Source organism: Cricetulus griseus, chromosome 7 (genome assembly GCF_003668045.3).
Source record: "Cricetulus griseus strain 17A/GY chromosome 7, alternate assembly CriGri-PICRH-1.0, whole genome shotgun sequence".
Taxonomy (NCBI): Eukaryota; Metazoa; Chordata; class Mammalia; order Rodentia; family Cricetidae; genus Cricetulus; species Cricetulus griseus.
Genome location: NC_048600.1, coordinates 126,442,058 through 126,467,550, shown reverse-complemented (window position 1 = coordinate 126,467,550; position 25,493 = coordinate 126,442,058). Strand labels below are relative to the sequence as shown.

The following is a 25,493-nucleotide window of genomic DNA, read 5'->3' as shown; positions in this document are numbered from 1 at the left end:
AGTGTCCCAGCGCCTAGCACACCCGGAGCCCGGGGAGCCCGAGGAAACAAACGCCGGCCGGCGCTGCCATGGGTCGCCAGTCCTGCCGAGGCGCCAAGCACACAGAGGGAAGCGCACAGCCGTGCGGAGCCCGCGCTCCGGGAGCTGGGGACCGAGGTAGGCGGTGGGCACCCGTTTGTGGCCCTGCAGCCGCGTGAGGCCTGGGTAGGCTCGAAATCCCTGGTCGCGTGGAGAGGATAGAAAGACCCCGGGGATGGGGAAAGACCAGGGAGCAGTGCACACACACTGCACACTACACACACACCCCTCTGCGCCCCGGCGGGGGTAGGCATGGCTGGGGCCAGGGGCGTCTTGGGTATCCCGGATCCAGAGCCACACACCGTGCCCCAGAAAATCGCCGTGTGCGGAGGAGGGGGTGACAACAGGGCTCAGAGCCGCCAGGACTCGCCAGTCTGGCCACAGAAGCTGCTCCGGGTGGGGTGAGTGGGAAGGTTTTAAAGGTCCACCCCCTCGCGCAGGAATGGGGTGTGTGTTGCCGTGGGCCGGGCACACAATAATCGCGGTCACCCCGAGGGGGGCGTGTTCGCCCAGAGTTCTCCATGAATAACAGCCGAGTTCCTGTGTAGTGGCAGAGGGGTGTTCCCGCGCGCTCTCCCGCTTGTACACACACTGCAGTTGGCGCCACCCGGTGTCGCCCGGCCCGGGAGAAAGGAGGGCAGGAGCCGAGTGGAAGGCAGTAGCCTAGCGAACAACTACTCCCCTCCTCCCGGCCCGCTCAAGCCCTTCCCTCCCCCGCCCCGCCCGCCTCCCTCTGAAGACTTGGAGGCCAAGGCCGCCAAGAGGCGCAGGCTCCTGGCGGCGGGGTGGGGCTGCCCGAGCTGGCCGCCCTTTTTGCAACCCGGGACGAGGCTTCACGCTGGGGCCCTGCGTGCGCGCCCGGTGTTCGCCGAACGCCGCGCTCCAGCCTTGTTCAGGGGCGGGTAGGTAGCGGTTGGTTAACGATTTAACCGTTCGCTCCGGACGTTGAAGCTTCGATCCTGGCCTCTGGCTCCTCCCCATTCCTGGAGCGCCCCCAGCCGGGGGAACAAATCTGCCCTCCTGTGTCTGTGGTGTCGCCTGCAGGAGCTGCCTCTGCCTGTTAGGGGTCCCCTGGCTGCTGTGGGTGAGTGTCCCGGACTGGAGGGGTGGATGGCGGTTGAGTTTCCTGGGAGAGGAGTAGGACTTGCGTTGAGTGTGTGTGCCTGAGGGGGGAGGGGCGCTCCCTCGCTGTTAACTCAAACCAGGTTCCTTGTGTTTGCCCAATGAAATACTGCAGCCTGGGCTTCGGAAGTTTTCTTTTTCTCCCAGGGAGAATGAAGAGGAAATACGATGCTTTCTCTTTTCTTCTTGGCTGGGGACTTCTCCCCCCTCCGACACTCTCACCTCTTGCAATCTGACCGGCTCCCACATCCCTCTCTGGGCCCACAGCTACCATTCTTTGCCCAGGTAGTTAGTTGAGAGATAGAATGGGCAAAGAGTCCTTGTGGGTGTCTCTTTACTTTGAAGCCTCCTGTCAACTCTCTGACGGAGAGGGTGGGGGTACTTCCCATCCTTACCCCCAGCAGCCATCTGGACCTGAGGAGCATAAACAATGAGAGGCCCCTGGCAGGGGGGCCTCTGCCCTGCAACTACTTTGCCCTGTCTGGGTTTCCAGTAAGGCCTGCAGCAGCTCCTCCCGCCCCTTTCTGAGGCCAGGCTGGAGGAGGGGACCACCAGTGGGATGGAGTGGATTTTAAAGAACAAAGGACAGGGCCCACAGCAGGGGGAACTCTGCTACAGGTTTCTCCCAGAACTTGGGAAAGGGGGGGGTGGGGGAGGCTGCTGGAGCAGAGCCAGGCTTCTGGGCAGCCCAAAGGCAGTTGGCAATAATGGGGCATCCACTAGAGCCCTGGGAGTCAGTGTTGGGTAGCTGGGGCCAGGCTGCATGTGGAGTGCCATGTGCTAACAGCTCTCATCAGCTGGTGTGTGACTACTGATTAATGTGCTTTATCTCCTCTGAACCCGGACTTTGCCCCCTTCAACTATTTCCCACAGTGGGCAACCTTGGGAGATGCGGAGGGGAGCTCCTCAGGGGTCCTGGGGACCTGCCTTTGGGAGGACTTGAGGGAACTGGTGTGCTAAAGTGAGCCTGCTCCCTAGCAGTGGTGATTTAGGGGTGTCTCAGCCCCTCCGGCAACTTTGCAGAGTTCACAGGGTCTCTTGCTCACTGAGGTACAGCAGCTCATGTTCTGTGTGTTCACACCAGCCAGCCCTTTGAGCATTTCTTGCGTTTTGTGGGGTGTCTGTCCTTATTCAGCCCTCCTTTGCTCACACATGCCAGCTCTCCGTTCTTGTTCCAAGCCCTATGTGCGTGCCCAACGAATGGTCTTTGAAACTGACATCCAAGCTTCTGAAGTCACAAGCAGATGTGGGATTTCCTCCGTGAGGCAGTGGTCCCCGGGGGTGGTCTGATGTTGACCTGTTAGAGAATCCCAGACCCTCCCCTCAGAGCTTTTCCAGAAGGTTCCCTGGTTGCCTCTGGTTCAGGGCCACCCCCTTTCCCCAACTCATTTGTGTAGTTAGGACAGGCTGTGCCCAGCTGTGGTAGGCGAGGTGTTTGATGTTGGTGTCTCCTTCTCTTCCTTTCTCCCTGCCTCCCCCCTTCCCTTGAAGTTTGCATGGAATTGGCAGAGGAGGGCGGTCTGTGGCCAACATCCTGGATGATCATGGAGTAACAGCTCCAGCTGTTCTGGTTAGGACATCCCACAGACAACTCTTAGGCGCCTGCCCCTGTTGGGGGAGGGAGGAGTTTGTCCCTCACAAGAACAGAGGAGCTGGGTTGATGCCAGCGATAAGGCTGAGGAGTGGAGAGGGGTTGAGCAATCTCACCCTGGGAAGTGAGCATGGACCCCGAGCTGTGCTTAGGTCTTGTGACCTCAGGACTAGAGTCTTCTCCTCAGCCTGGGGAGAAAGAACCAAGTCCCAGGGCTAAGGGGACACTTGGAGTGGAGCGGTAGACGTCCCTTGACTGCCTCTGACTCCAGCTAATATTTCTGAAGTGCCTGGGGAAGGCTCAGCCCAGGTCTGCCCTCTCTGGGCAGGGCCTGGGACAGTCATTCAGGGAGGGACAGGAGAGTGGCTAAAAGTAGCCCTGCCTACTTGCCTGATGGAGAAAGTTCAACCATTAGCTTCCCACATTCCTACTCCTGGTGAAGCCCCAGCTTAAAATGGGCCTCCTGGAGCCTCGGGCTTCCTTCCAGCCTTGGAACACTAGAGCCCTTCCCTGCACCCTAGGCATTGCTAGCTTGCTGCTCCGGCTCAGTGCCAGGAGGACAGTGCTAGCATGCTGGCAAACAGAGCCTCCCTTACCTGAGACTGAGACTGGTGGTCTCTGCTGCACCTTCCCAAGCTGAGGTAGGGCGTCCCTTTTCAGTCTGAGGTGAAAACAGTTTGGCGATGTCATGTGTTCACATCTAGTGTTCTCCCCCTGCCCTTAATCCTAGGGCCAGGGCAAGAAAGACCCTTGTATGTCTTGGTGCTCGATCACTACCCTCTGCCTTGATTATCATGGTATCAGATGATGGCAGCTGAAGCCACCCCAGCTCCCTTTCATCTGTCTCCATTTAGTAACTGAACTTAGTCTAGCCACCCCAGTTTTAGGTCTTCCTAGATGTGACAAGGAAGCCAGGTCTTATGTCCCAACTTCTCTCCATCCCATCACTTCCTCTCTGCTCCTCAGTCACCCCACCAACACCCATTATAAGCCTCTCCTTTCTTCAGGATGTTGCCCAGACCTTGAAGCATCAGAAAGGGACCCTCTGCTCTCTCCTCCCTCTCTGTCCCTGGAGATTACGGCTTGGAGAGGAAGAGCCTGGAAGGAGCAGAGAGGCCGGTGGTACCCTGTGTGGAGGATGTCTTGGGAGAGTCTAGGAGGTTCAAAGGTTGAGGCTGCTCTCTATGGGGGCGAGCACATCCTCCCCTTTGAAGTTCTATTTGTTGCTGGTAGCACCTAGCTCTCCATCTGCCTTACCCTTATCCTAGGGGGAAAACGAGAGCGCTCACAATCGTTTTTTGAACTGAAATCAGAGGGAGCCAGGCCCTCTCCATCCTGCATCATCAAAGGTCAAAGGTAAAGAAACCCCAGGCAGGGCTCCCTCATGACCCTGCTAGCTACTGAACAGCAGTACCAAGTGAGGATGAACTCTGTACTCTGACTTCAGGGGTCAGCTTCATGTGGCACCCTGGAGTCTATTGGGTTAGGCATGTGTGGGTGTGCCCAGGGCTGACTGTGGATCCTGTTTGAACTTATTGTTAGCCCAAGTGTCACCAAGCGTAGATGTGGGGTCACACCTGTAGGTGTGGGGTACCAGCTGAGAGAGCACATCTCAGTGTCATCTTCAAGTCATCTGCTGAATAGTGTCACCTCTTAGACGGTGTTGTGCTGAATACTTCGTGTGTTTAAGCTTGTTACATCTTCACCTTAATGGCTTTGAAAGCTATGGGGAAACTGAGGCACAGATAGCAAGCTCAATGTCGTGAGCTAGATTATGATCTGGGGACTCCGACACCCTTTACCCCAAGATCTAAAGTCAGGAATAGAAGCCCACCATCCTGCTTGGGGGATTTCTCTGGAGACCCCACAGTGCCCTTGTGTCTTCCACTTAGCTGAGCACCACTTCCTAGGAGAAGTGAAGTGAAACTCGGGCCTGAGGGTGGATGGGATTTCAAGTGCGGCCGCTTCCTTCTGAGATGAGAAGGGAGCAGGAGCAGAAGCGCTGCCCCCAGCAACTTGTCCTGCACAGGGACAGCTCGCTTGCCACCGGATGCCCTTTCCTGTCTCCTCACTGGTGGTAGATCGTTGGGTGGCAGACTCCTGGAAGCCCACGTTTCCAGGAAGGGTCGTGTAAACAAGTGAAGCTGCCGGATGTCTTTGGGTTGCTAGTTCTGCGTCGTCTTGGCTCCTTGGTCAGTTGTAGTTTCCGGTCTCTCCCAGGCTCTGGCTCCTCTCTCTTCCCTTGTGGGCAGGTCATATTCCCAGGCCATGGGTGAGGGAAGCCTTTTCCTTCACTCCCCCCCCTTTACCCTCCCACCAGCTTCCTTCCCCTGGTTCAAGGCAGAGGGCTCTGGAATGAGGATAGAGGCGGATATGGGGCAGAGACTGAGGTCATTCCCAGCTTACGAGGGCTCCCGGAAGAATGCATCCCCTGCCCCACCCTCTGTTTCTCAGGATTAATCCACTTTCTCTGAAATAGTTTTTAAAAAAATGTGGTGCCCAGACCACGTATGTGAATTGCCTGCAATCAGGGGAGCCTGATCCCCTGGGGTTAGAGTTGCATCTCCATTTGTTAGCTTGGAACCAAACTCTGGTCCTCTGCAAGAGCACCAGATAATTCTTTAACTACTGTACCATTTCTCTAGCTCCCAAGATATCACACACACACACACACACACACACGCGCACGCACGCACGCACGCACGCACGCACGCACGCACGCACGCACGCACGCACGCACGCACGCACGCATGCACGTGCCGGGGCGGGGCATGTGACACTGGAGGTGTGAAGGCACCGTTGTGTGCTCAATGCTCTCCTTCCACCATGTGGGCTCTGCTCTGGCCATCAAGCTTGGTGACAAGTACCTTCACGGGTTTGAGCCATCTTGTTGGTGGGGAGTTTTTGTTGTTGTTTAACCAGAAATTGTCTGTGAAGCTGTAGGCTTCCTATGGGTGTTCAGCACCTGTAGTCCTCATCACCTCAAGACTTGGGTCCCCACTGTGATTGTGAGTCCCTCACCACCTCCAGTATGCTTTACATCAGAGTGGAAAACACCTGGAGTTACCTAGATTCTCCTCTCAGCTCTGTCCTTAGGAGCTGGATGACTTACTTGGGTGACTTCTTTGGGCCCTCTGAGCCTCTGCTTTCTTATCTATGAGATGGAGACACTGGTGTTGAACATCATGGTATTTGGTGTCTCAGATGCTTTAGACCTTAAGGACTAAAAACAATTTAATGAGAACACAGTGTCTAGGACCTGGAGGGTCTTCTCTACTTCATCCTCTGTGAACTGTGAGTAGCCTGGGGAGAGGACCACCTGGTACAGGGTCTGGCTGTGTCCCTGAAATTAGGGAGCATCTCACATTCTAAATGTCAGTTGATCACACCAACCGACATTGGGAGGCATCATTCCAAACCACTCCTGATTCCACAGTAGACTACCATCCCTCCTTTCTTGCAACTACAGGCTTGCTAACCCAGCCATATTGTGTTTCCCCGACTTCTCAGCCTGGCTCAGGTATTGGAGTTGTTTATTCTTATACACTGTTAAGCAGGACTGCAGATTTGTGGGGGGCATGGTAGCACACACCTATAGTGCCAGTACTCCCAGCACTGGTGGAGGCAGGGATATCTGTATGTTGGAGATGATGAAGAATCTCTAAACTCCACCGGAGAATGTGACAGTTAAGGACGGTAACTTTAGGACAGTGCTGTTGATAGGAACATAATGCTGGGAGCTGAGGCTAGGACACATGCTGAGCAGGTGTGAGGCCCTGGCTTCTGTGCCTGCTTCTGAATACCACTCCCACTTCCCCCAGGAAAGGGGAATGAGGCCAGGCATACACATAACTGTAACGTTCTATGAACATTTGTTTTGTTGTTTTTCGAGCCAGGGTTTCTCCGTGTAGCCCTGGCTGTCCTGGAACTCTCTATAGACCAGGCTGGCCTTGAACTCACAGAGATCTACCTGCCTATATCTCCCAAATGCTGGGATTAAAGGTTTGCATCCCCACTGCCCTGCTCATGCTTTTCTAATAGCCATATTTTAAAACTGTTTTAAAATAGGTGAATTTTTAAATTAACCCAGCACACCCAAAATACTGCCATTTCCATACATTCCATGAAATTTTTCAGTGGTGGGGCTGGGGAAATAGCTTAGCAGTGAGGAGTACTTGCCGCTTTTTCAGAGGACCTCAATTTGACTGCTAACACCCACATGGAACAGCTTACAGATAACTGTAATTCTAGCTGTAGAGGATCTAATTCCTCTTCCGGCCTTTATGGACACATACACATGCACATGCATACACACAAATAAAAAATAAGTGGACATGGTGAGACACACCTTTAATCAAGCTTGGGAGGCAGAGGCAGACTGATCTCTGTGAGTTCAAAGCCAGCCAGTTTTGTGTGGTGTGTTCTAGGCCAGCCACAGTTACATAGTAAGGCACTACCTCAAATAAAAACATGAATATGCTTACACCTGTGGTGTATTTTATGTTGTTCGTTAAGATACAAAAGCTTCAGCTGGGCGGTGGTGGTGCACACCTTTAATCGGAGCACTCGGGAGGCAGGGGCAGGTGGATCTCCGTGAGTTAGAGGCCAGCTCGGTCTACAGAGTCAGTTTCAGGACAGCCAGAGCTGTTACACAGAGAAACTGTCTTGAAAAAAAAAAATGGTAGAAAAGCTTCAAAATCCATCCTGTCTCTCACACTAACATCGCATTATAGTCTGGATGAGGAAAGTTTATAAATATTTGATCAGTGTTTGGATTTCGTAAAATTTACAGTCAGAGTCACACACTCAGATTTTCTCATAAAGGAACCAAATATCTGATTTAAAATTTAAAAACATTTGAATTAGATATTAAAAATTTGTTTCCCAAGTCATACTGGCCACCACAACTTAAGCACTTGGTGGCCCCTCCTGGCTGGTGGCTGGCATGTTGAGTAACTAGGTTTAGGGTGTCATGGGGATGCCAGGCACAAATGAAGTGCTTTGGGTCTGTTGTAGTGACCCTCCCGTGCAGTGACGGCAGTTATTACAGATGGGACAAGATTTTCTCTCCCCTCTCCTCTTGTCCTTTGAGGTCAACTCTTGTTTTGTAGCCCAAGCTGGCCTGGAACTTGGAATCCTCCTGTCCCAGCCTTCCCAGAGCCAGAGTGACCGGCGGACGATGTCCAGCCCTTTCTTATTCTGAGATACAAGGGGAAGAAAAGGTTAGAAAAGCCAAGATAGCTTTAGAGGAAACAGTTGAGTGAGGGCTCTTCCCTGCTGGATACTCAGAATCTGTTCTGCATGGCAAGACTCCAGATCTGTGTTAGAAATGAGCAGAAGAAGGAACAGAACAGCTCTTGTGGAAGCCAGCCCACAGCTACACACGATTGGGAAGAAGTTCATATCTGATAAAGCCCTATTCGGTTACTTTCCACCCATATTTACAACAAAACTGGTTTTATAAGAGTTCGGGAAACTTACTGTTCTTTGTTGCTGATATTTTTTCCTAGTTTTGTTATTTTATGTGTATTAATGTTTTGCCTACATAGACATCTGTGTGTGCGAATTGCCCAAGGTGGCCTGAAGACGGCATCAGATCCCCTTGGAATGGGAGGTACAGATGTTTGTGGGCTGTCAAGTGGTTGCTGGGAACTGAAGCCAAGTCCTCTGGAAGAACAGCCAGTGCTCTTAACCCCTGAGCTGTCTCTCCAGCCCTTTTTCTGTGGTTTGTTGTTGTTTTGTTTTATTTTTTCCAGACAAGGTTTCTCTGTATAGCAGCTCTGACTTCCTGGAACTCTCTCTGTAGACCAGACTGGCCTTGAACTCACAGAGATCCGCCTGCCTCTGCCTCCTCATTGCTGGTATTAAAGGTGTGTGCCACCACTGCCCAGCTGGTTTTGTTTTGTTTTGTTTGTTTTTTGGGACAGGGTTTCACTTTTTAGTCCTGGCTGGCCTAAAACTTGCCATGTAGACCAAGTTGTGACCAAGTCACAGAGATCTGCCACCACACCCAGATTTTTTTAAAGAATAAGCAAACATAAACCAAATAGCATAAATGTACCAGAGGCTAGTGTAGAACTCACCAGTCTTCCTGCATGAGCCTCCCCAGTGCCAAGATTGCAGGTGTGAACCACCAGCCCGAGCTCGGTAACTTGGTTGTTTCTGTTTGTTTTTACTATGATTTATGTTATATTTATATTTTATATAATACTATTTATTGCCATTGGTGTGTGTGTGATGTGTGGTGTGTGTGTTAAGTGGGGATCAAATCCAGGTGTGCATTCTACCACGGAGCTGTACCCTGATTTAATGTTGACAGAGGTCCTTGACTACTACGTTGCCTGGGTTTACCTTGCGTTTAGAACATAAATGATGTTATACTTCCATGGCTCCAGGCCTGGTACTTGCCTGTTACTGGGCTTTATGTTCCCCTTTTAGTGACTCGGATAGAGGTCATGGACATCTGCACTTGACTTTGTTTCTTTGGGGTGTCTTGTTTTGTTTCCTGTGAGTAGTTCACACTGCATATGCCCATACTTTAGCTTTTTCCCCCCTTGGGAGTAGAAGTCTTTGATTGGTGAGATGAAATCCAGAAGACACCCATCAGCATGAACCACATACAAATGAGGCGCTTGGCAAACCGTCAATCACCATAATGTAAACAGGCATAGGATAAGTTTGCCAAAATATTTGTAGAATATGTCTAAGATTTAAAGAGCCAGGCGAGTCCATTGGAAAATGGGAAGGGCCCTCCTGCCAATAGCAGAATGGGCAGCTTCAGTGAGCAGTTTTCAAGAGAGAAGATAACTGGTGACAATACTACATTTTAAAATAACACTCATACTTAGTAACCAAAGACATTGCAGACCTCAAGTGCAACGGCTCAGTGAAAGCCTGGTGTGGTACACATGCTTGTCATTGCAGCCGTTGGGTGGCAGAGGCAGGAGGATAGCTGAAAGTCTGATGCCAGCCTGTCTGTTCCAGGCCAGTCAGGGCTACATAGTAAGAAGCGAGACCTTATCTCGAAAAGGAAGCAGAGGCCAGGTGGTGGTGCACACCTTTAATCCCAGCACCAGGGAGGCAGAGGCAGGCGATCCAGCCTGGTCTACAGAGTGAGTTTCAGGACAGCCAGTGCAATACAGAGAAATTCTGTCTTATAAACATAAAAACAGAAGCAAAAAAGGAAACAGAGACTGGGAGAGACAAACAAAGGGGAGGCACAGGTGTCTAATATTGAGTACTGTCACCCTGTGTTGCTGGGGCCGTAACATGGCGTGGCATCCTGAAAATAGAATGACAATAAGAAACAAGTGATTTTTCCCACCAGTCTTACAGAAATAATCAAAAGCTGGCATTTTGGGGGAAAAAAAATAGACATTACAGAGTCTAACCAAAGAACAAAATATTTGTGAGAGACTGGCTGGATGGCCACTTAGGGACTGCATTTGAAGAGGCATGTAATCTGCTAGCACAGGAGTGCCTCCTGTCCCACAAGGAACAATGGCTGGCTTTCTTCCCTGTCTGCAGGGCAAGGTCCTTCCTGTGTGACATGTGACCTCCGAGGGGGAAATATCAAATCTGCACTGCCTCGTAGTATGTGAGCCTTGACATCAAGGCTTCATTATACTTTTAATATATTTATCTTAATTTTATGTGTGTGAAAATGCATGCATGGGAAGTGCAGGTGCCAACAGAGGCCAGAGACATCTAGTCCCTGGAGCTGGAATTAGAGGCAGGGGTGAGCTGCTGCTGCAGATGCTGCAAATAGAATGTGGGTGCTCTCAAAAGCAATCACACTATCTGTCTATCTAGCCCCTCTACTACTACTTTTTTTTTTTTTTTTTTTTTTTCCAAGATAGGGTTTCTTTGTGTCGCAGCTCTGGCTGTCCTGGAACTCACTTTGTAGACCAGGTTGACTCCAAACTCCCAGAGATCCACCTGCCTCTGCCTCCTGTGAGCCGGGATTAAAGGGGTGCACCACCACTGCCCATAAGTCTTTAAAAAGTATATAACAACCCATAGAGAGGTGACAGAAAACGGGAATTCGGAAGATGTTCTGGTGTGGAGGACTGCTCTTTTGCTTGCCGGATTCACTCTGTGGTCCCTGTCCTGGCTGACTTACTGCTGCCCGTCTCCAGCATCCTGCTGTCATGTCCTGCCCCCCCCCCATCCACCCCCAGCAAGGACGGCCAGCATCCTCGTGCAGCTGTGGAAAGCATGGAGTGAGGCCTGAGGCCTCAATCACTTTCCCTTCCAGGAAGGAGCCATCAAAGAAAGGATGTTTGTCTCTCAGAAGCAGGATGTGCCCGGCTGGGCTTGGGCAGGGTTGTCTTCTGGGAAAGGTGGAGTAAATGCCTAGATCTGAGGGTTAGAGAGCAGGCTTGGGTCGAGGTTCTGGGCTTCCTCCTTGGGATCAGCATTGGGTCTGGGCTTCCTTGGGAAAATTTTGAAGCTAGACCTTGTGCTGACCCTATTCCTATGTACCCAGGGGACACCTGGCCTGGGCTTCTGATGGGTCCTTCCTGCTGTCTTCACTGTAGGACTTTTGGAGGCATGGAGCTGAGCCGTTCCTAGGGGCAAACCTCTAATGGGGCAGTTGGTAGAGTGGATTCTGATCCCTGTCACATTCCGTAAGCCCATGTTCCTCAGCCCCTCCCATTATGTGTGTGCCAGTCCCATCGATCGGTTCAGAAGCTTTGAGGAGTGAGGCCATTTCACCTGCCTGAGCCTTCCTGCACGGTTGTGTTGAGTTGCAGAAGTGTACATGTCTGTTCTCCCCGCCCTGGTGCTGAACACACAAAAAGGTACCCAGGAAAGGAATAGTTGACAGCCATAATTTTTCTGTACATGGTCAGTTGAAGGGAGCGCCCTTGAGTGACCCCTGCCCCTGCCCTTTCCTGTTGCCCTGGTCTCATAGTATTGCCTCACAGCAGTGGGGTGGCCAAGCTGGGGCTGTGGGAGGAGCAAAAGCTGGGCTTTCACCTGCCTGGAGTGGCTCTTGACAGGATCTCACTGTCCTGTGGGTGGCTGACCTTGGAGCTCCAGTGATGCTGGCTGGAGGCCAGTGTCTGTCGGGTGGGTGTGGTTGTTACCAGTCACCTGCTTGGCCAAGAAGGCTTGAGCACACGGAAGCAGCTGCTGGGGAGGAGTTCTCTCCCTGGGGGTGGGATGTGTGTGGGGGTAGAGGAGTACATCTGTTTAATCTGGCACAGAGCAAATGGTAGGTACAGATTTATATCTTTTTTGTGTGTGTGGGTGTTGTGCTTCTGTGCTTGTAAGTGCACTCTGTGCCCGAAGAGCCCGGAAGAGAGCATCAGATGCCCTGGGCTGCAGTTACACATGTGAACAGCCATGTGGGTGCTGGGAATTGAACCGGGTCCTCCAGAAGAGGACCTGCTGTGCCGTCTCCAGCGCCCAGATCTTTGCATTGTAGATCGCCTACTCTTACCTCCAGACACTTAGCACAAAACATGAATCTTGGGGGTGACCTGGGGGAGGAGGGAGGGACAGATGTCAGTGGAAAGAGAGAGCCCTCGTTGATGTCTTGTTCTTGCAGATGCTGAGCCTAACAATGGAGAGTTTTAAGCTGTTTTGAAATTAAAGTCTCTCCCTCGAGCCTTTGATGCTTTGGGTTTATTATTATTATTAAGCGCAGATTCAACACATTAAAGGGAACTTTTGGGGAGGAGAAGCTGGGGACATAGTTCAGTCAGAAAAGGAGAAGAGCAAGGACCTGAGATTGATCCCTGGAAGCTATGTTTTAAGGATGTGTGTGGGGAGGGGGGGTGGGGGGGTGTGATAGTTCCAAGGGTAGGGGTGCCTGCTGGCACCTGTTGCATCCCTGCATCATACATGTGGAAGGAGAGAACTGACTCCTGTAAGTCTTCCTTGCTAGTGTGCCACAGCACAGTGTGCCATACGCACAGACGCTTGGGCACAAATGCATGCACCAGGAAATCTTTTTTATTTTTTTCATTTGTTTTTTATTTATTTATTTGAAACAGGGTTTGTCTATGTAGCTTTGGAGCCTATCCTGAACTCACTCTGTAGACCAGGCTGTCCTCGAACTCACAGAGATCACCTGTCTCTGCCTCTCAAGTGCCAGGATTAAAGGCGTGTGCCACCACTGCCTGGCTACTTTGTTGATGCAGAATTTCAATGTATAGACCAGGCTGGCCTGGAACTCACAGAGAACCACTTACCCCTGCCTCCCAATTCTGGGATTAAAAGCTCGCAGCATCACACCTAGCCTTAGCCAATTTTCCTCTTGTACCCAACCTCTTATCTTGGTTTCCCTCTGTCCTTTCAGTCCTTTTCAGTGAGTTGTATCTGAGTGGGGTTGGTTGGATGTGTCCCCCTTTGCCATGTGCCACTGCCTGCTGTTTGGGGAACTGATCATATGGCTGCATGGCCTCTGGACAGGCACCCCACCCTCACCCCTCATGGTTTCGTGACAGCCCGAGGACCGAATGCTTCCTCATTTTCTCAGCCCGCCCCTTACTGCTGTCCTGCTGCTTCTTCCCAGCTTATGCTCTTGTGAGTACGGCTTTGATGGTGAATATTTGTACATTTGGGACTTTTTCTTCCTTTGACACAGTTCCATGGGGTCCCTTTCCAGATGTGGAGGTGGCCAAGTTACTCCCTCAGTTGTGGGGGCCCCTCAGCTACCCTGTCCTGAGGTCATTAGGATGTGAGCAGTTCTTGGGATCTGGTGCTGTGACTCTCCCTGACTTGTGGAGATGTGTGCCTCCCCCCATACACCTTCTTTTGCTCTTGTGTTGACGAGTTGATTGAAGACACAGGAAGGTCTGATCTCCATCTGGCAGTAACCCAATTGTGGGTGTTACTTGGGGAAAACTTGCAGATTGTCAGAGATAGGAACACCAGCACCACCTGGGTCCCTGCACTCCCGTGGCCTTTGGCAAGTTATCCACCCCCTCTGCAGCCTGGTCCAGGCCACTGGGTTGGATCACCTCCGTAACCCTGGGGAGCTTTATTTTAGCACCCACCTCTACCCCTGGACTACGTGACAAAATCCAGTAGTGTGGGGGAAGGACATACCCAGAACATCACAGCTGACCCTCAGTGTCTACAGTGGATTGATTCCAGGTTCCCCTGGGATACCAAAATCCACAGATGCTCAAGTCCCTTACATGAGACAGCCTGATATTTGCGCATGTCTCATGGGAAGTCTCTAGATTTGTGTGACACAAATATCGTGATATGTATGCTATGGAAATTGTTGCATTACATTGTTTAGGGAGTAAAAATGGGTTAGGGCTGTACATGGCCAGTATTTGTGTGTGTAGTAGAAGGGTTTCGCTCACTTGGGCATGCAGTAGACATTGGGGTGTCTTCCTTAATTGTTTTTCTACCTGTTAAACAAACCTCATTTTTTTTATTAGTGTAGTAATCCATGCATGTTGCTGTATTTGATGGTTGCTTGGGTTGGGGAGGGGCATGCACTTGTCATGGTCAGTGTATCTGAGGTCAGAAGACTACATTGTGGAGCTGGTCCTCTCCTTTCACGTTTCCATGGGTTACAGGGATTGGATTAAGGTTGTCAGGCTTGTGCGGTGGGTGCTTTCCTGCTGAGCCATCTTTGCAGTTTCCACATTGCTTTTAAAAACTTGTTTTATATGTATGAGTGTTTGGTGTGCATATTATATGAATGTGTACCATATGCATACCTGGTGCCTGCACAGACAGGTGTGAGCCGCCATGTGGGTGCTGGGAATCAAACCCAGCTATCCCAGCCAGTGCTATTGACCACTGAGCCATTGCTCCAGCCCCCACCTCACTGTTCAAGACAGGGTCTCACTGAACCTGGCTGACCAGGGAGCTTCCAGGGTTCATCCATCACTGCCTCACATGTGTGTGCCAGGGATCGAACTCAGATCCTCATGCACAGCAAAGGCCTTACTTTCTCCACTGAGTCCTTCCCTGGCTTGTTTCTGAGCACTTTTGTTTTGACCGGCAAGGCCACAGATTTAGAAGGCTGGCCATCAGTTGATTTTATTTTCTTAAAAGACAAAAAACCTAAATGGTAAGCAGTTTGCACATAACCTTCGTGCAGAGCTGAGCATGGTAGCACATACCTTTCTCCAGAGTACATGGGAGGCAGAGGCAGGCAACCTCTAAGTTCTAGGACAGCCAAGACTACATAGTGAGACCCTGCCTTAAAAAAAAAAAAAAAAAAAACAAGAATTGGGTACACGTATGTACACATACATGATACCACCACACTTTTGATATGGCACCTCTGTTTTAGCAGATGGAATCTGGAGAAGGAATTAAAACTTGGCTTCAACCTGTGGCCTGGGCTCAGTCCCTTAATGTGGCATTCCCATCTCTCCAAGCTTGATTCCTTACCCCACCCAGGTATTTTAGAGGTGTTTGTCCTGGCTGGGAAGAGGGGGTCATGATGGTAATCATGGATCCGTCCCCAGCTTTTATTTCTTGGAATCTTGACTGTTTGTTCTTTACTTAAGTCAGTACATCCCAAGCTTCTTGTACAAACAGCAGACTTTGAGATACCAGATCTCCTGCAGCCACAATCCCGCACAGACCCCTTAGAAGTCCTCCTCTTTCAGGGTGTGTCGAAAGCCCTCACAGCCCTGCTGTCCCTCAGCTGCCCCCAGCCCTGGCCTCTCCGTCTTTGCTCCATAAAGGCTAGTGAGTGTTCCAGAGAAAACCAGATCTCTCTCTGCTGACAAAAGCCAGAGCTGCTCCCTCTCTGAGAGGTGTGGCCTGTGGCAGGCCAGTTTTCTTGCCCCCAAGAAATGTGAGGAAGCACCAGACATTTGGACACTTCATCTTTGGACAGAGTTAAGTTTTGCCTCGGGGCAGGTAGAGCATTGTGCCTGTGGGAAAACGCATGACTCAGCTCTGGGAAAGGACGCCTGGAGTCCTCATAGAGGCTGCCCTTTGAACCACCATGGGACCACCAGTAGCAACTGTTGGCCACATCTCAGAAACCCTCCCAAGATGTGTTTCCCTATGTCCTACCCAACCACGCTCATGTCTTGCCTCCTCCTTGCCCTAAACTCTAGAGAAAATGTCTGGACTGAATTTGTTTCCCCTCCCCCGTGACTTCCAGGTTCAATGCCACTAGGAACTTCCCAAGGTTGTTGGTTTATATTCAACACCAAGGACAAAACTCCCCTGGCCTGTCCTCTGACCATGTGGATTTTCATTCTAGCCTTTAAATGCTGCCTGTGTGTCCCATATGGTTTCTATCTGCCCAGCTTTGACATGGCTGCCTCCTGGTTGCTCTGGGTTCCGTTCACAGTGCCCCACTGGCACACTGGTTCCCATCACCCAGCCCCCTTGTTGCACACTCCCCTCCCCACTCTCCATCTCCGTGTGTCTTGGGAATAGTAATGTGCTGTTTGCACTGATCTGTTTTCGGGGCCTGGAAGAATACTGTCATCCCTCAGTATTTATGGGTGATTGGTTCTGGGGCCACTTGGGATACCCAAATCCCAGAGTCTTTTGTCTAAAGTTGCATGAGTTGCATATAACCTGTGTCTTTGTCCTTCAGGTAGACTCTGGGTTCCTTGTACACACACACACCACGTGGCAATGCTTGATAGAGTTGTACTATCTTGTTACAGTAATTGTAAGGGATATCTGTGCATGTTTGGTGTAGCTGCAGCTTTTTCCCTGCAAAAGGTTTTCAAATGGTGGTCGGCTCAGTCTTCTGGTGCAGAAAGAACGCTGCCTGAATGTGAGTATTGTGGGGTCTGCAATAGCACAGTAAGTGAATGAGTGAGCAAGCGAATGGATGGTAAATGAAACCACCCGGGCTAGGGGCTAAAGTTACTATGCTCAGTGTCCTCTTCTATCTGGCCACATTGCCTGGAGCTGGTCTAAGATGGAAAACCGGGAAATGACTGACAGAGGGTGTGGCTGCCCTTGGCAGTGGTGGTGGGTGTCGAAGCATGTGTAACTCTGTATACTGACTGGGGTGAGCCTCCGGTCAGCTGCAGAGGGGGAGGCCAACCTGCCTGGCAGTCTCGGTAGCATAGCTCTGGCTCTTGTCTAGGGCTGGGATGCCAAGGGACAGGTCACTGCCTGGACCTTTAGAGAGGGGTACATTGGTGCCGCCAGAGCTGTTTGTCAGTCTGCTGGCCGGTCTGGGAGGGGACTTCTCACAGTTCATCCTGCCAGGGAGGGTGGTAACAGGTCCAGACAAGGACTGTGCTGTGTTCCCAGATCTGAGCTGTGTGTGGAGTTGCTGGATGGGCTTGTTTGTTGATGGTGTCCTAGGGGAAAGTGCTAGTTCCAGAAGACCTTGCCCTCCCAGGCTCAGGAAGACTAGGGAGCCGCTGACCAGTTTCCCTTGTTTACCCAGGAAAGTGGGATGTGGCCTCTGGGTGGGATGGGGTGTCCACCTGGTTTCATGGGACAGCCTGTTTTAGGCACTTCCCCAGAGCTGAGTCATGGTGTTTAGCAACACTCCTCCCAAAGCCACAGGCCCTGTGGTCCAATCCCTTTCAGAAGTGAGATGGAGGCCTCCAGGACCAGCCCCAGGCAGGCCCACACCGTCTGCTTCCCCCTAATGTCTCTGACCATCTCCTCAGTCAGTCCCAAACCCTGTTTGTTAGAAGCTTGGGGGACTTCTTGTTGCTGGGCCATTGAAGCCAGCACTTCAGCTTGTTGGCTGAGTCGTCATTGACCCTGACTAAAGCCTGCTGCGTGTTCTGTGTCATATGTGCTCAGACTCTGAGACCCCACAGGACAAGCAAGGCCTCATCTCACCCAGACTACTGGGATGGCAGGAGAATCGGGGACTCTAAGGACTCTTGCTAGAAACTGAAAATAGTTTATCCCAAGCCACACAGCCTGTACCCAGTCTCCAGAGCAAGATCACAGGAAGTAGGTGGCATTGTGTAGACCTATTACTGGTTTTCAAGAGTTACAGAAGAGGCACTCGGTTTGGCCTAGGATGGCAGGGTGTCATACTGATTTAGACTAAGTGTCCCTACTCTCCCTTTTTCTCTAACTCTACCAGCAAAGTAGTGTTGAGGAAGGGGACAGCCAGTGGGATGATGAAGGCTTCCCCCCTTCCCTCTGTTATGGTCTGGATACTTGGTCCCTCTGGGTAGCTGTGGGGGTATCTCTGGAGAATCCTGAGCTGCCAAGCCTTCCAATCTCCTACCTTTCCTTTCTATAATAAGCTTTTCCAATGGGAAACTGCAATATGGCTAAGCTTGAGGGGGATTCCTAGACTTACAGTGAAACCTTTTCACAAATCAGTGAGGCCTTGGGTGCCCCTCCTGCCTCTACCTCACTCTCCTGTTTCTGTTGTCTGTTTTCATTTTTGCCTCCCAGGGAATTAGGGAGTGGGCGTCCCGGCCATTTCAGATGCCATGACTGGAGGTTGGGGCCATGGTGGATGCTGCTGGTATCCTAACAGCAGAGACCAAGGATACTGTGAATGATCTACCACTCAGCCAACACCAACCCCAGCTTAAAAAAAAAAAAAAAAAAAAAAAAAGACTGTCCTCAAACATCCGTCCTCTGGACCCCCTGGGCAAGTGGTAGGGAAGGCAGGCAGGCCATTGATGGTGGGCAGCGAGCAGAGCTCTGATACAGAACTGAGAATCAGGAGAGAGCCTCAGCAGGTGCCCGCCCTGGGCCGGCACTGCTCACTGGGGTGTGAACCTGGCTGAGGCTGAGTCACCACCTCAGTGACCTAGCTTTCTCATCCGAAAGATGGAAGAGCCTGGGTGTCCCTTCCAGTGGTGTGGGAGTCCATGCTATATAAGGAACCTTCTGTTCAACCAGCAGCAGAAAAACCAGAGGGGTCGCCATCGCAATGACAGAGCCCATGCCTCCCTTTTTTCCCCCTTTTCCTTTTCTTTCTGATTGGGGTGTGGGGAGCTGGAGAGATGACTCAGTGATTAAGAGCATTGGCTGCTCTTCCAGAGGACCCAGGTTTGATTTCCATTACCTACATGGTGGCTCACAGCTATAACTCTCGTTGCAGGGCATACAGCACCCTCTTCTGGCCTCCATGGGCACTGCAAGCACTTAGTACGCATACACAGCACATACATACACCCCACACACTTAGAAAGAAAAATGTGTGTGATACACATATCACACCACAACCCACATGTGACAGTTAAAGGACCCTCCTTGTTTGAGACAGGGTCTTTTAGTAACCGCTGTGTGGGCCAGGCTAGCAAGCCTCCAGGTGTTTGTGGATTCTCTACCTCCCATCTCTTTGTAGGTGGAAGGACACAGATAAATCTAGCTTTCCATAGGTTCCGAGGATCCAAACTCAGGTCCACACACTTGAGTGGCAAACATTTTACCCGCTGAGCCATTTCCCTAGCCCTTTTTTGTTAGGCTAAAGAGAGTTTTCCTCAAAATTTGGCTCAGGGTTCTCCCTGACTCCACACTGGTCACCTGTACAGTTGATCTATCTGCCCGTGGTGCCCCTTGGTGTTTGCTATGAGACCAGCAGTATAATCATACTTGGGAGTTCCTCTCAGTGGTGGGGGTGGGCAGGGGAAGATGCAGAGACCTTAGAGAGGTCAAGCTAGGAGCCCGGGGGCTGTACCATGGGCTGAAAGGGACTGACATGAAGGCCAAAGGGGAGAGATACTGGGGACTGCATAAGGTTGGGGTGGTGGTGTCCACACTTTAAATGTTTGGAGTCCAGCTGTGTGACACAATGGTGCTGGACAGGATTTAGAACTGAGACTTTTGGAACCCTCTGGAAGCCCATAGCCTGGCAGGAAGGTTAGAGTCCAGCTGGCAGGGACAAAATGATGTAACAGGTGCCTGGCAGGAGAGGGGACATTCAAAATGCTGTGAGAGGCAGGTGACCTAGAGGACTAGCTCTGGCCTTCCTGGGGCAGCATTGTCGTCCGCATCCCCCTCCTCCCCCGCCAGGTTGTTGGGTGCAGAGACCGTCCTGGGAGGGTTAGGTTTGCAGGGAGAGGAGTGTTACTGTGGTCAGGATTTTTTGGGGGGCGGGGGTTGTTTGTTTGTTTGACTAAGAAAGCTAGAGTGAGAGGAATGGAATGGGGCAGATGGGAGACCAGGTAAGCAACAGTCAGGACAGGCGGCTGAGCATGGGCGACGGAAGCAACCGAAGCCTGCCAGGCCTCACTGAGCCCTGCCTGCTGTGGGACAGTGGGCCCTGGTAAGACTTAGCTGTCTAGTTGTCAGCAGGATGGGGAGGGGACAGGCATCCAGGCACCCAGCTCCATCTCTCGCCATGCTACCCAGCTCTGCTGGGCAGAAAGGGCCTGGCTTGGGACCTTGACACTACACTTTCCTCGCCAGAGGCTGTGCCCTGAAATCTCCCTGTGTTGTCCTCTGGGTTTCTAGTTTGTCATCCAGAGTCCTGCGTCTAGAGTCTCGTCTCCCTCCAGCCCCAGTGATAAAGAAACCAGGAGGGAGTTTTCCCCAGCTTCAAGGGATGGGGGATAGTCTCTGGCAGAGCTCGGCACCTCATGGTGATGTCACATGCAGGAATCTTCATGTACGCAGCACTCCACGAGAGCTGGAAGGTCACTACTCAGCACTCCACGAGAGCTGGAAGGTCACGAGCTGGTTCTGTGGGTTCCTGCATCCCCACCCCAATTCTGATTCAGAAAGAGAGCCAGAGCCAAAAGAGTGGCTAGCCGCCCACATGTATGGAAGTGACAGGCAGGCAAGCGTGGCCTGGCCTGGCCTAGCCATTCTGTTCTCACTGACTCAGGCTGAGGTGTCCATCAACTCCACAGTGATCCAGGTTAGACAGCAGGAAGTTCTTGCCTGCACACCAGCTTGTCTAGCACCTGCTTGCCATTTAAGGTGGTCTGTTCAGTGTTCTAGCTTAGGCAGGGATGAGGGTCGTGGAACTTGGGTGATTATTTCTCTCTCAGGTGTCAGAGAAAATATGTCTCTGGTATCAAACTCTAGCCCAATTTATAAATAGTCTTCCATGTTTGGAGGCATGGGTGAAGAAATGCTGAGCTAGGAAGTTCACTCACTGCTGCCAGTTTTCCAGGAGTTTTGATGGGAAATTAGGGACTAAATGATGGTCTTTGGTGGGTGGACCCTGAGGCTAGTCTGTATTAACCCTTTGCCTCCTGTTCTCTGCTTGCAGCCCTCTGATTGCCCTGTCTACCCTCTGCACTTGCTGGACTTGAGAGCTGCCCCTGCCCCTGCCTGTTGCCTTGTGAGCGAGCGTCGGCCCCGCCCCGGCCGGCACCATGCCCATCCTCAAGCAGCTGGTGTCCAGCTCTGTGCACTCAAAGCGCCGCTCTCGAGCGGACCTCACGGCTGAGATGATCAGCGCCCCTCTGGGTGACTTCCGCCACACCATGCACGTGGGCCGGGCTGGAGATGCCTTTGGGGATACCTCCTTCCTCAACAGCAAGGCAGGTGAGGCTGACAGTGAGTCCCTGGACGAGCAGGCCTCGACATCGTCATCTTCCAAACGCAGCCTCCTGTCCCGGAAGTTCCGGGGCAGTAAACGGTCACAGTCCGTGACCCGAGGGGACCGGGAGCAGAGAGACATGCTGGGCTCCCTGCGGGACTCAGCACTGTTTGTCAAGAATGCCATGTCCCTGCCTCAGCTCAATGAGAAGGAAGCCACTGAGAAGGGCTCCAGCAAGCTCCCTAAGAGTCTGTCATCCAGCCCTGTGAAGAAGGTGGATGCTGGAGACTCTGGCCAGGAGACAGGCTCAGGGGAGATGGGTCCTCGTCGGAATGGGGCCACAGGCCCTCACTCTCCTGACCCACTCCTCGATGAGCAGGCCTTTGGGGACCTGACAGATCTACCCATTGTGCCCAAGGCCAGCTATGGGCTGAAACATGCCGAGTCTATCATGTCTTTCCACATCGACCTGGGGCCCTCCATGCTGGGTGACGTCCTCAGCATCATGGACAAGGATGAGTGGTACCCAGAGGAGGAAGAGGGTGGTGGTTACCGTGACAAAGAAGGCCCCAGCAGCATGGTCCAGGCTCCCGCTTTGCTGGAGGTAGCTCCTCCAATAGGAAAACAGGAAAGCAAGGCTAGCTCGGACCAGGCCTCCATGTTGCCCCCACATGCTCTGGAAGACGACAGGTGGGCAGTGGCAGCCCCCAGCCCCAGCTCAGCACGCAGCGTCAGCAGCCACACCACACGGGACAGCAGTTCCCTGTCCAGCTGCACCTCAGGCGTCCTGGAGGAACGCAGCCCAGCTTTCCGAGGCCCAGACAGGGCCCGGTCTGCTGCCCCAAGGCAGCCAGACAAGGAATTCTCCTTCATGGATGAGGAGGAGGAGGAAGATGAGATCCGAGTTTGAGGCTGGACAGAAAGTTGACAGTAGTTTCCACAACTCTGGGCTGCATCATTTCCCTGCTGCTGCCTTCACTATGACCTTTGACCTTCCTATGTAGGTGCAGTTAAGAGCCTCATTGGAGTAGACCCTGGACCTCACGGATTGGGGTGCCAGGGAGGTAGCATGGGTACTTATGGCCTGACTCTGACCTGTTCTTCCTCTACTGCAGCAACCTGGGACAGAGCTGTGTCCCAGCAGGAATCTATTCTTCTCTCTCTGGGCCCCTTGCTTCCAGCCTGGCCTGAGTTGGATGCCAGATGATAGTTTGTATTCCTGCAGCAATGTCAGGGCAGGAAGGTCATGGACACTTGGCTCCCTCTTTTCACCTGGTGTCTAGTGCCTACCAGGGAGATCTATGCAGCACGAGGCAGGGGTGACCACACGTCCGGGCTCTTCTTTCTCCACCCCTGGCTCCTCACTGGAAGCCTGGTGCTCTTTGGGCTCAGTTGGAACAGGGGACAGCCTCAACCAATACACTAAATGCAGTCCTTCCCAGGCGCGCCAGGACAGTGGGGCACAGAAGGAACTCCCACGGCCCCTAGCTTCTTGTGTTTTCAAGAAGGGGCCCTTCTTCAGTGACACTAGGAACAGGAAGGGCTATCTCTGCCCTACGGGTGCATTTGTTTGTTGTTGTTGTTATATGTTTAAACCTGAATAGAGCTACCAGGAGAATATAATCCTGTTAGCAAGATTGTCTTGGTGGCACAGTGACTGGTAGCTTACTCAAATCTGGGTGTACAGACCCTGTCCAGGTTGAACTGGGGGGGGGGGGCAGCCGCCACCAGTTTGTCCATGAACCCCACCTTTATAGCTGTTAACAGCTGAAGACTATGTAGGAATGTTCTGGAAAATGATGGTTAAATAATGCATTGTTCCCTGGAGTGTGAGCTGTGTTATTGACTGGGTGTTTCCCTCCCCCTCCCCTACTCTGTGGAGGACAGTGTCTCCTTCCATTCTCAGCCTCTCCCAACTGCCCAGACCAGGACTCAGGTGGGCTAAGGGCCAGGCTGAGCAAGACCCTATTCAGTTTGAATTCCAGGTTAACAAAAGTGGGTTTTTGTTTGTTTGCTTTTTGAGACACGGTCTCCCTCTGTAGTCCAAGCTGGCCTCAAATTTGCAGCAAAGCCTCTCATACCCTAGGAGCTGAGGTTACAGGTGTGCACCAGCGGCCCTGGCTGTTTGTCTGAAATCTGTTTTGCTTGGCTCCTGTAACTCTACCCAGAACATGGGTAGAAGCAGGGGCCAGAGTCCCAGGGGTGGTGGTTCATTCCTTTTCTGTGCTGGGAACAGGCTGGCCCACCTTCTGATCTAGCATAGCCAGTGGGAATCTGGGGAGAGAGCAAGCTACATTACAATAGGATCCTGGCCAGATGAGGGTGGTGGCCTGCCATGGGCTGCTCTGCTTCCGAGGTCCTCCCAGATCCTGACCCGGAAACACTCACTGGGCTCCTGACTGGTGCTCCCACATAGTAGCCATTGACAGAGTCACAGAACTGTGCCTCTGGCCAGCAGCACACACACCCCTCCTGATCTACCCAGTCGGTTCTAGACTTTAAACTTTGTATTTTTTCCGTGACATTGATAAAGCAGTAAGAAAACATTAAAATTTCCTCCTAGTACCTCTGGTGTCTTTCTTGTCTCCTTCCTGGGGTCTTATTTCAGGATGAGGGGAAGCAGTGGGACACACCCAATCCACAGAAGACACAGAAGAAAGGGCAGTGGATGCCGGTGCTCGCTCAGCTCACTTTCCTTTCTATACAGCTGGGAGCCCCACCCTGAGGATGGTGCCACCCATAGTGTGTGGGTCTCATACCGCAAGTAACCCAGTCTGTCTGTCTGTCTGTGTCTGTCTCTGTCTCTCTCTTCTCCCCCCTTCTCTCAGCCTATTTTTTTTTTTTTAGATTTTTTTATGTATACAACATTCTGCTTCCATGTATATCTGCACAGCAGATTTCATAACAGATGGTTGTGAGCCACCATGTGGTTACTGGGAATTGAACTCAGGACCTCTGGAAGAGCAACCAGTGCTCTTAACCTCTGAGCCACCTCTCCAGCCCCCAGCCACACTCATCCAATTCTTGATCTCCTCAAGTTAACCATTGAGATGAACCATTAGAGGGACAAAGCCGTGTGTGCCCGTATGTGCCTCTCAGCTTGAGGAGGCTCTGCTATGTACCAGTCGGGGGCTCCTTTGTCATTGAGCTCTGTTCCTTGGCCCTTTCTATAACGAAGTGCTGCTGCTCTTGCAGGGTGGGGTGGAGCCTGTGGCTCGAGGTTTATTTGGGGTTTATTCCTGTGTTCCTGGGATGGATGAGGCTGCTGTCTCCAGGCTCCAGGACTGCAGAGAGCAGAGAGAAATGAGAAACGGGCCTCCTTTCCATCATTTGTGTATGCTTTGGGCTCAGCCTCAGTGCTCAGTCAGGATCTCCATATCTTTATCCAGTGGTGCTGGATAGAGAGCCACTCCAGGCCACCATGCAGCACTTGAAGTCACCATGGCTGCCCCAAAACTGCAGGATGACGTGGAGATGAAATTGGAGATCATTAATTGACAACCTCTGCCCCTTTCACAACCTCCCCTGGGTGCATCTCTGGAAACAAGGTCAGGGTGCATCTGCCCTGGGTGTGGGAACCAGGTGACCCCTCCACCCACAGGCCTGGCTCCTATCGCAGACCCCGCCCTTCTCACACCCACACTCACAGCCTGGGCTGGCTCTATGAAGAGGGAGCATGGCCTGGACAGGGCCCTTGCTTGCTCTTTGGAAACGTAAGGAATTCTTGAGCTGAGTTCTGGCTGAACCCTCCGAGGATCTACAGAGAAATGTAGCTTCCTATTCATTCTCTCCCTGGGAAGTAATTAAAGGCATAATTAGAGTGTCACCCATGTCTCTCTGTCCCCAGACAGGCTGATTAAGGCTACTGAGAGACAAGTTTAATGAGTTCAGAGCAGGGTGGGGCACACAGGAGCTCTCTGAGAATATCAGGGCCACTCTGACCTGAAGCCTGTCTTCAGTGGTTTGGGTAAGAACTATTGGGGTAATGGAGCAAGAGATGTCCTTCTCTCCCGGGCCCTCCGTCCACCACCACCACCACCACCACCCCGACAAACCTAGGGTTCCTGGGAATCCACAAGAAGCCAGCAGCTCTGGCAGCATCTGCTTTGGATACAATAGGAGCCTTCACACCAGGACTTGGAGGGACTCGTGCTTTGATGGGCTCCATGGACCCAGGAGATGCAGATAGGAGAGCCTTTGACTACTCTCAGCCTTCCAACTCACATGGTGGTTGGTTGTTTCTGGTCACTTTACAGTGGTGGTGCATTGAACCGGTATGCACACCGAGTCACAGCATCCCCTGAGTATAGATTATAT

The 25,493-nt window shown here is 52.0% G+C and overlaps 1 protein-coding gene across 3 annotated transcripts; it reads left to right on the top strand.

Moving 5' to 3' along the window:
* On the top strand, nucleotides 1–23,741 carry Cdc42ep4 (CDC42 effector protein 4). Of its 3 annotated transcripts, none has more exons than XM_027425765.2 (2): nucleotides 1–156; nucleotides 20,904–23,741. In XM_027425765.2, the coding sequence occupies exon 2, from the start codon at nucleotides 21,010–21,012 to the stop codon at nucleotides 22,084–22,086; it is 1,077 nt and encodes a 358-aa protein (XP_027281566.1). In that variant the 5' UTR covers nucleotides 1–156; nucleotides 20,904–21,009; the 3' UTR covers nucleotides 22,087–23,741. The 3 variants fall into 3 exon arrangements, with proteins under 3 accessions (XP_027281566.1, XP_035303645.1, XP_027281567.1); XM_035447754.1 differs by lacking the exon at nucleotides 1–156 and adding an exon at nucleotides 615–980; XM_027425766.2 differs by lacking the exon at nucleotides 1–156 and adding an exon at nucleotides 616–1,162.
* Nucleotides 23,742–25,493: the final 1,752 nt, after the last annotated feature.

Bases quoted from the DNA above. Each gene is read 5' to 3' on its own strand.
- Cdc42ep4 (XM_027425765.2), top strand. From the start codon at position 21,010: ATGCCCATCCTCAAGCAGCTGGTGTCCAGCTCTGTGCACTCAAAGCGC.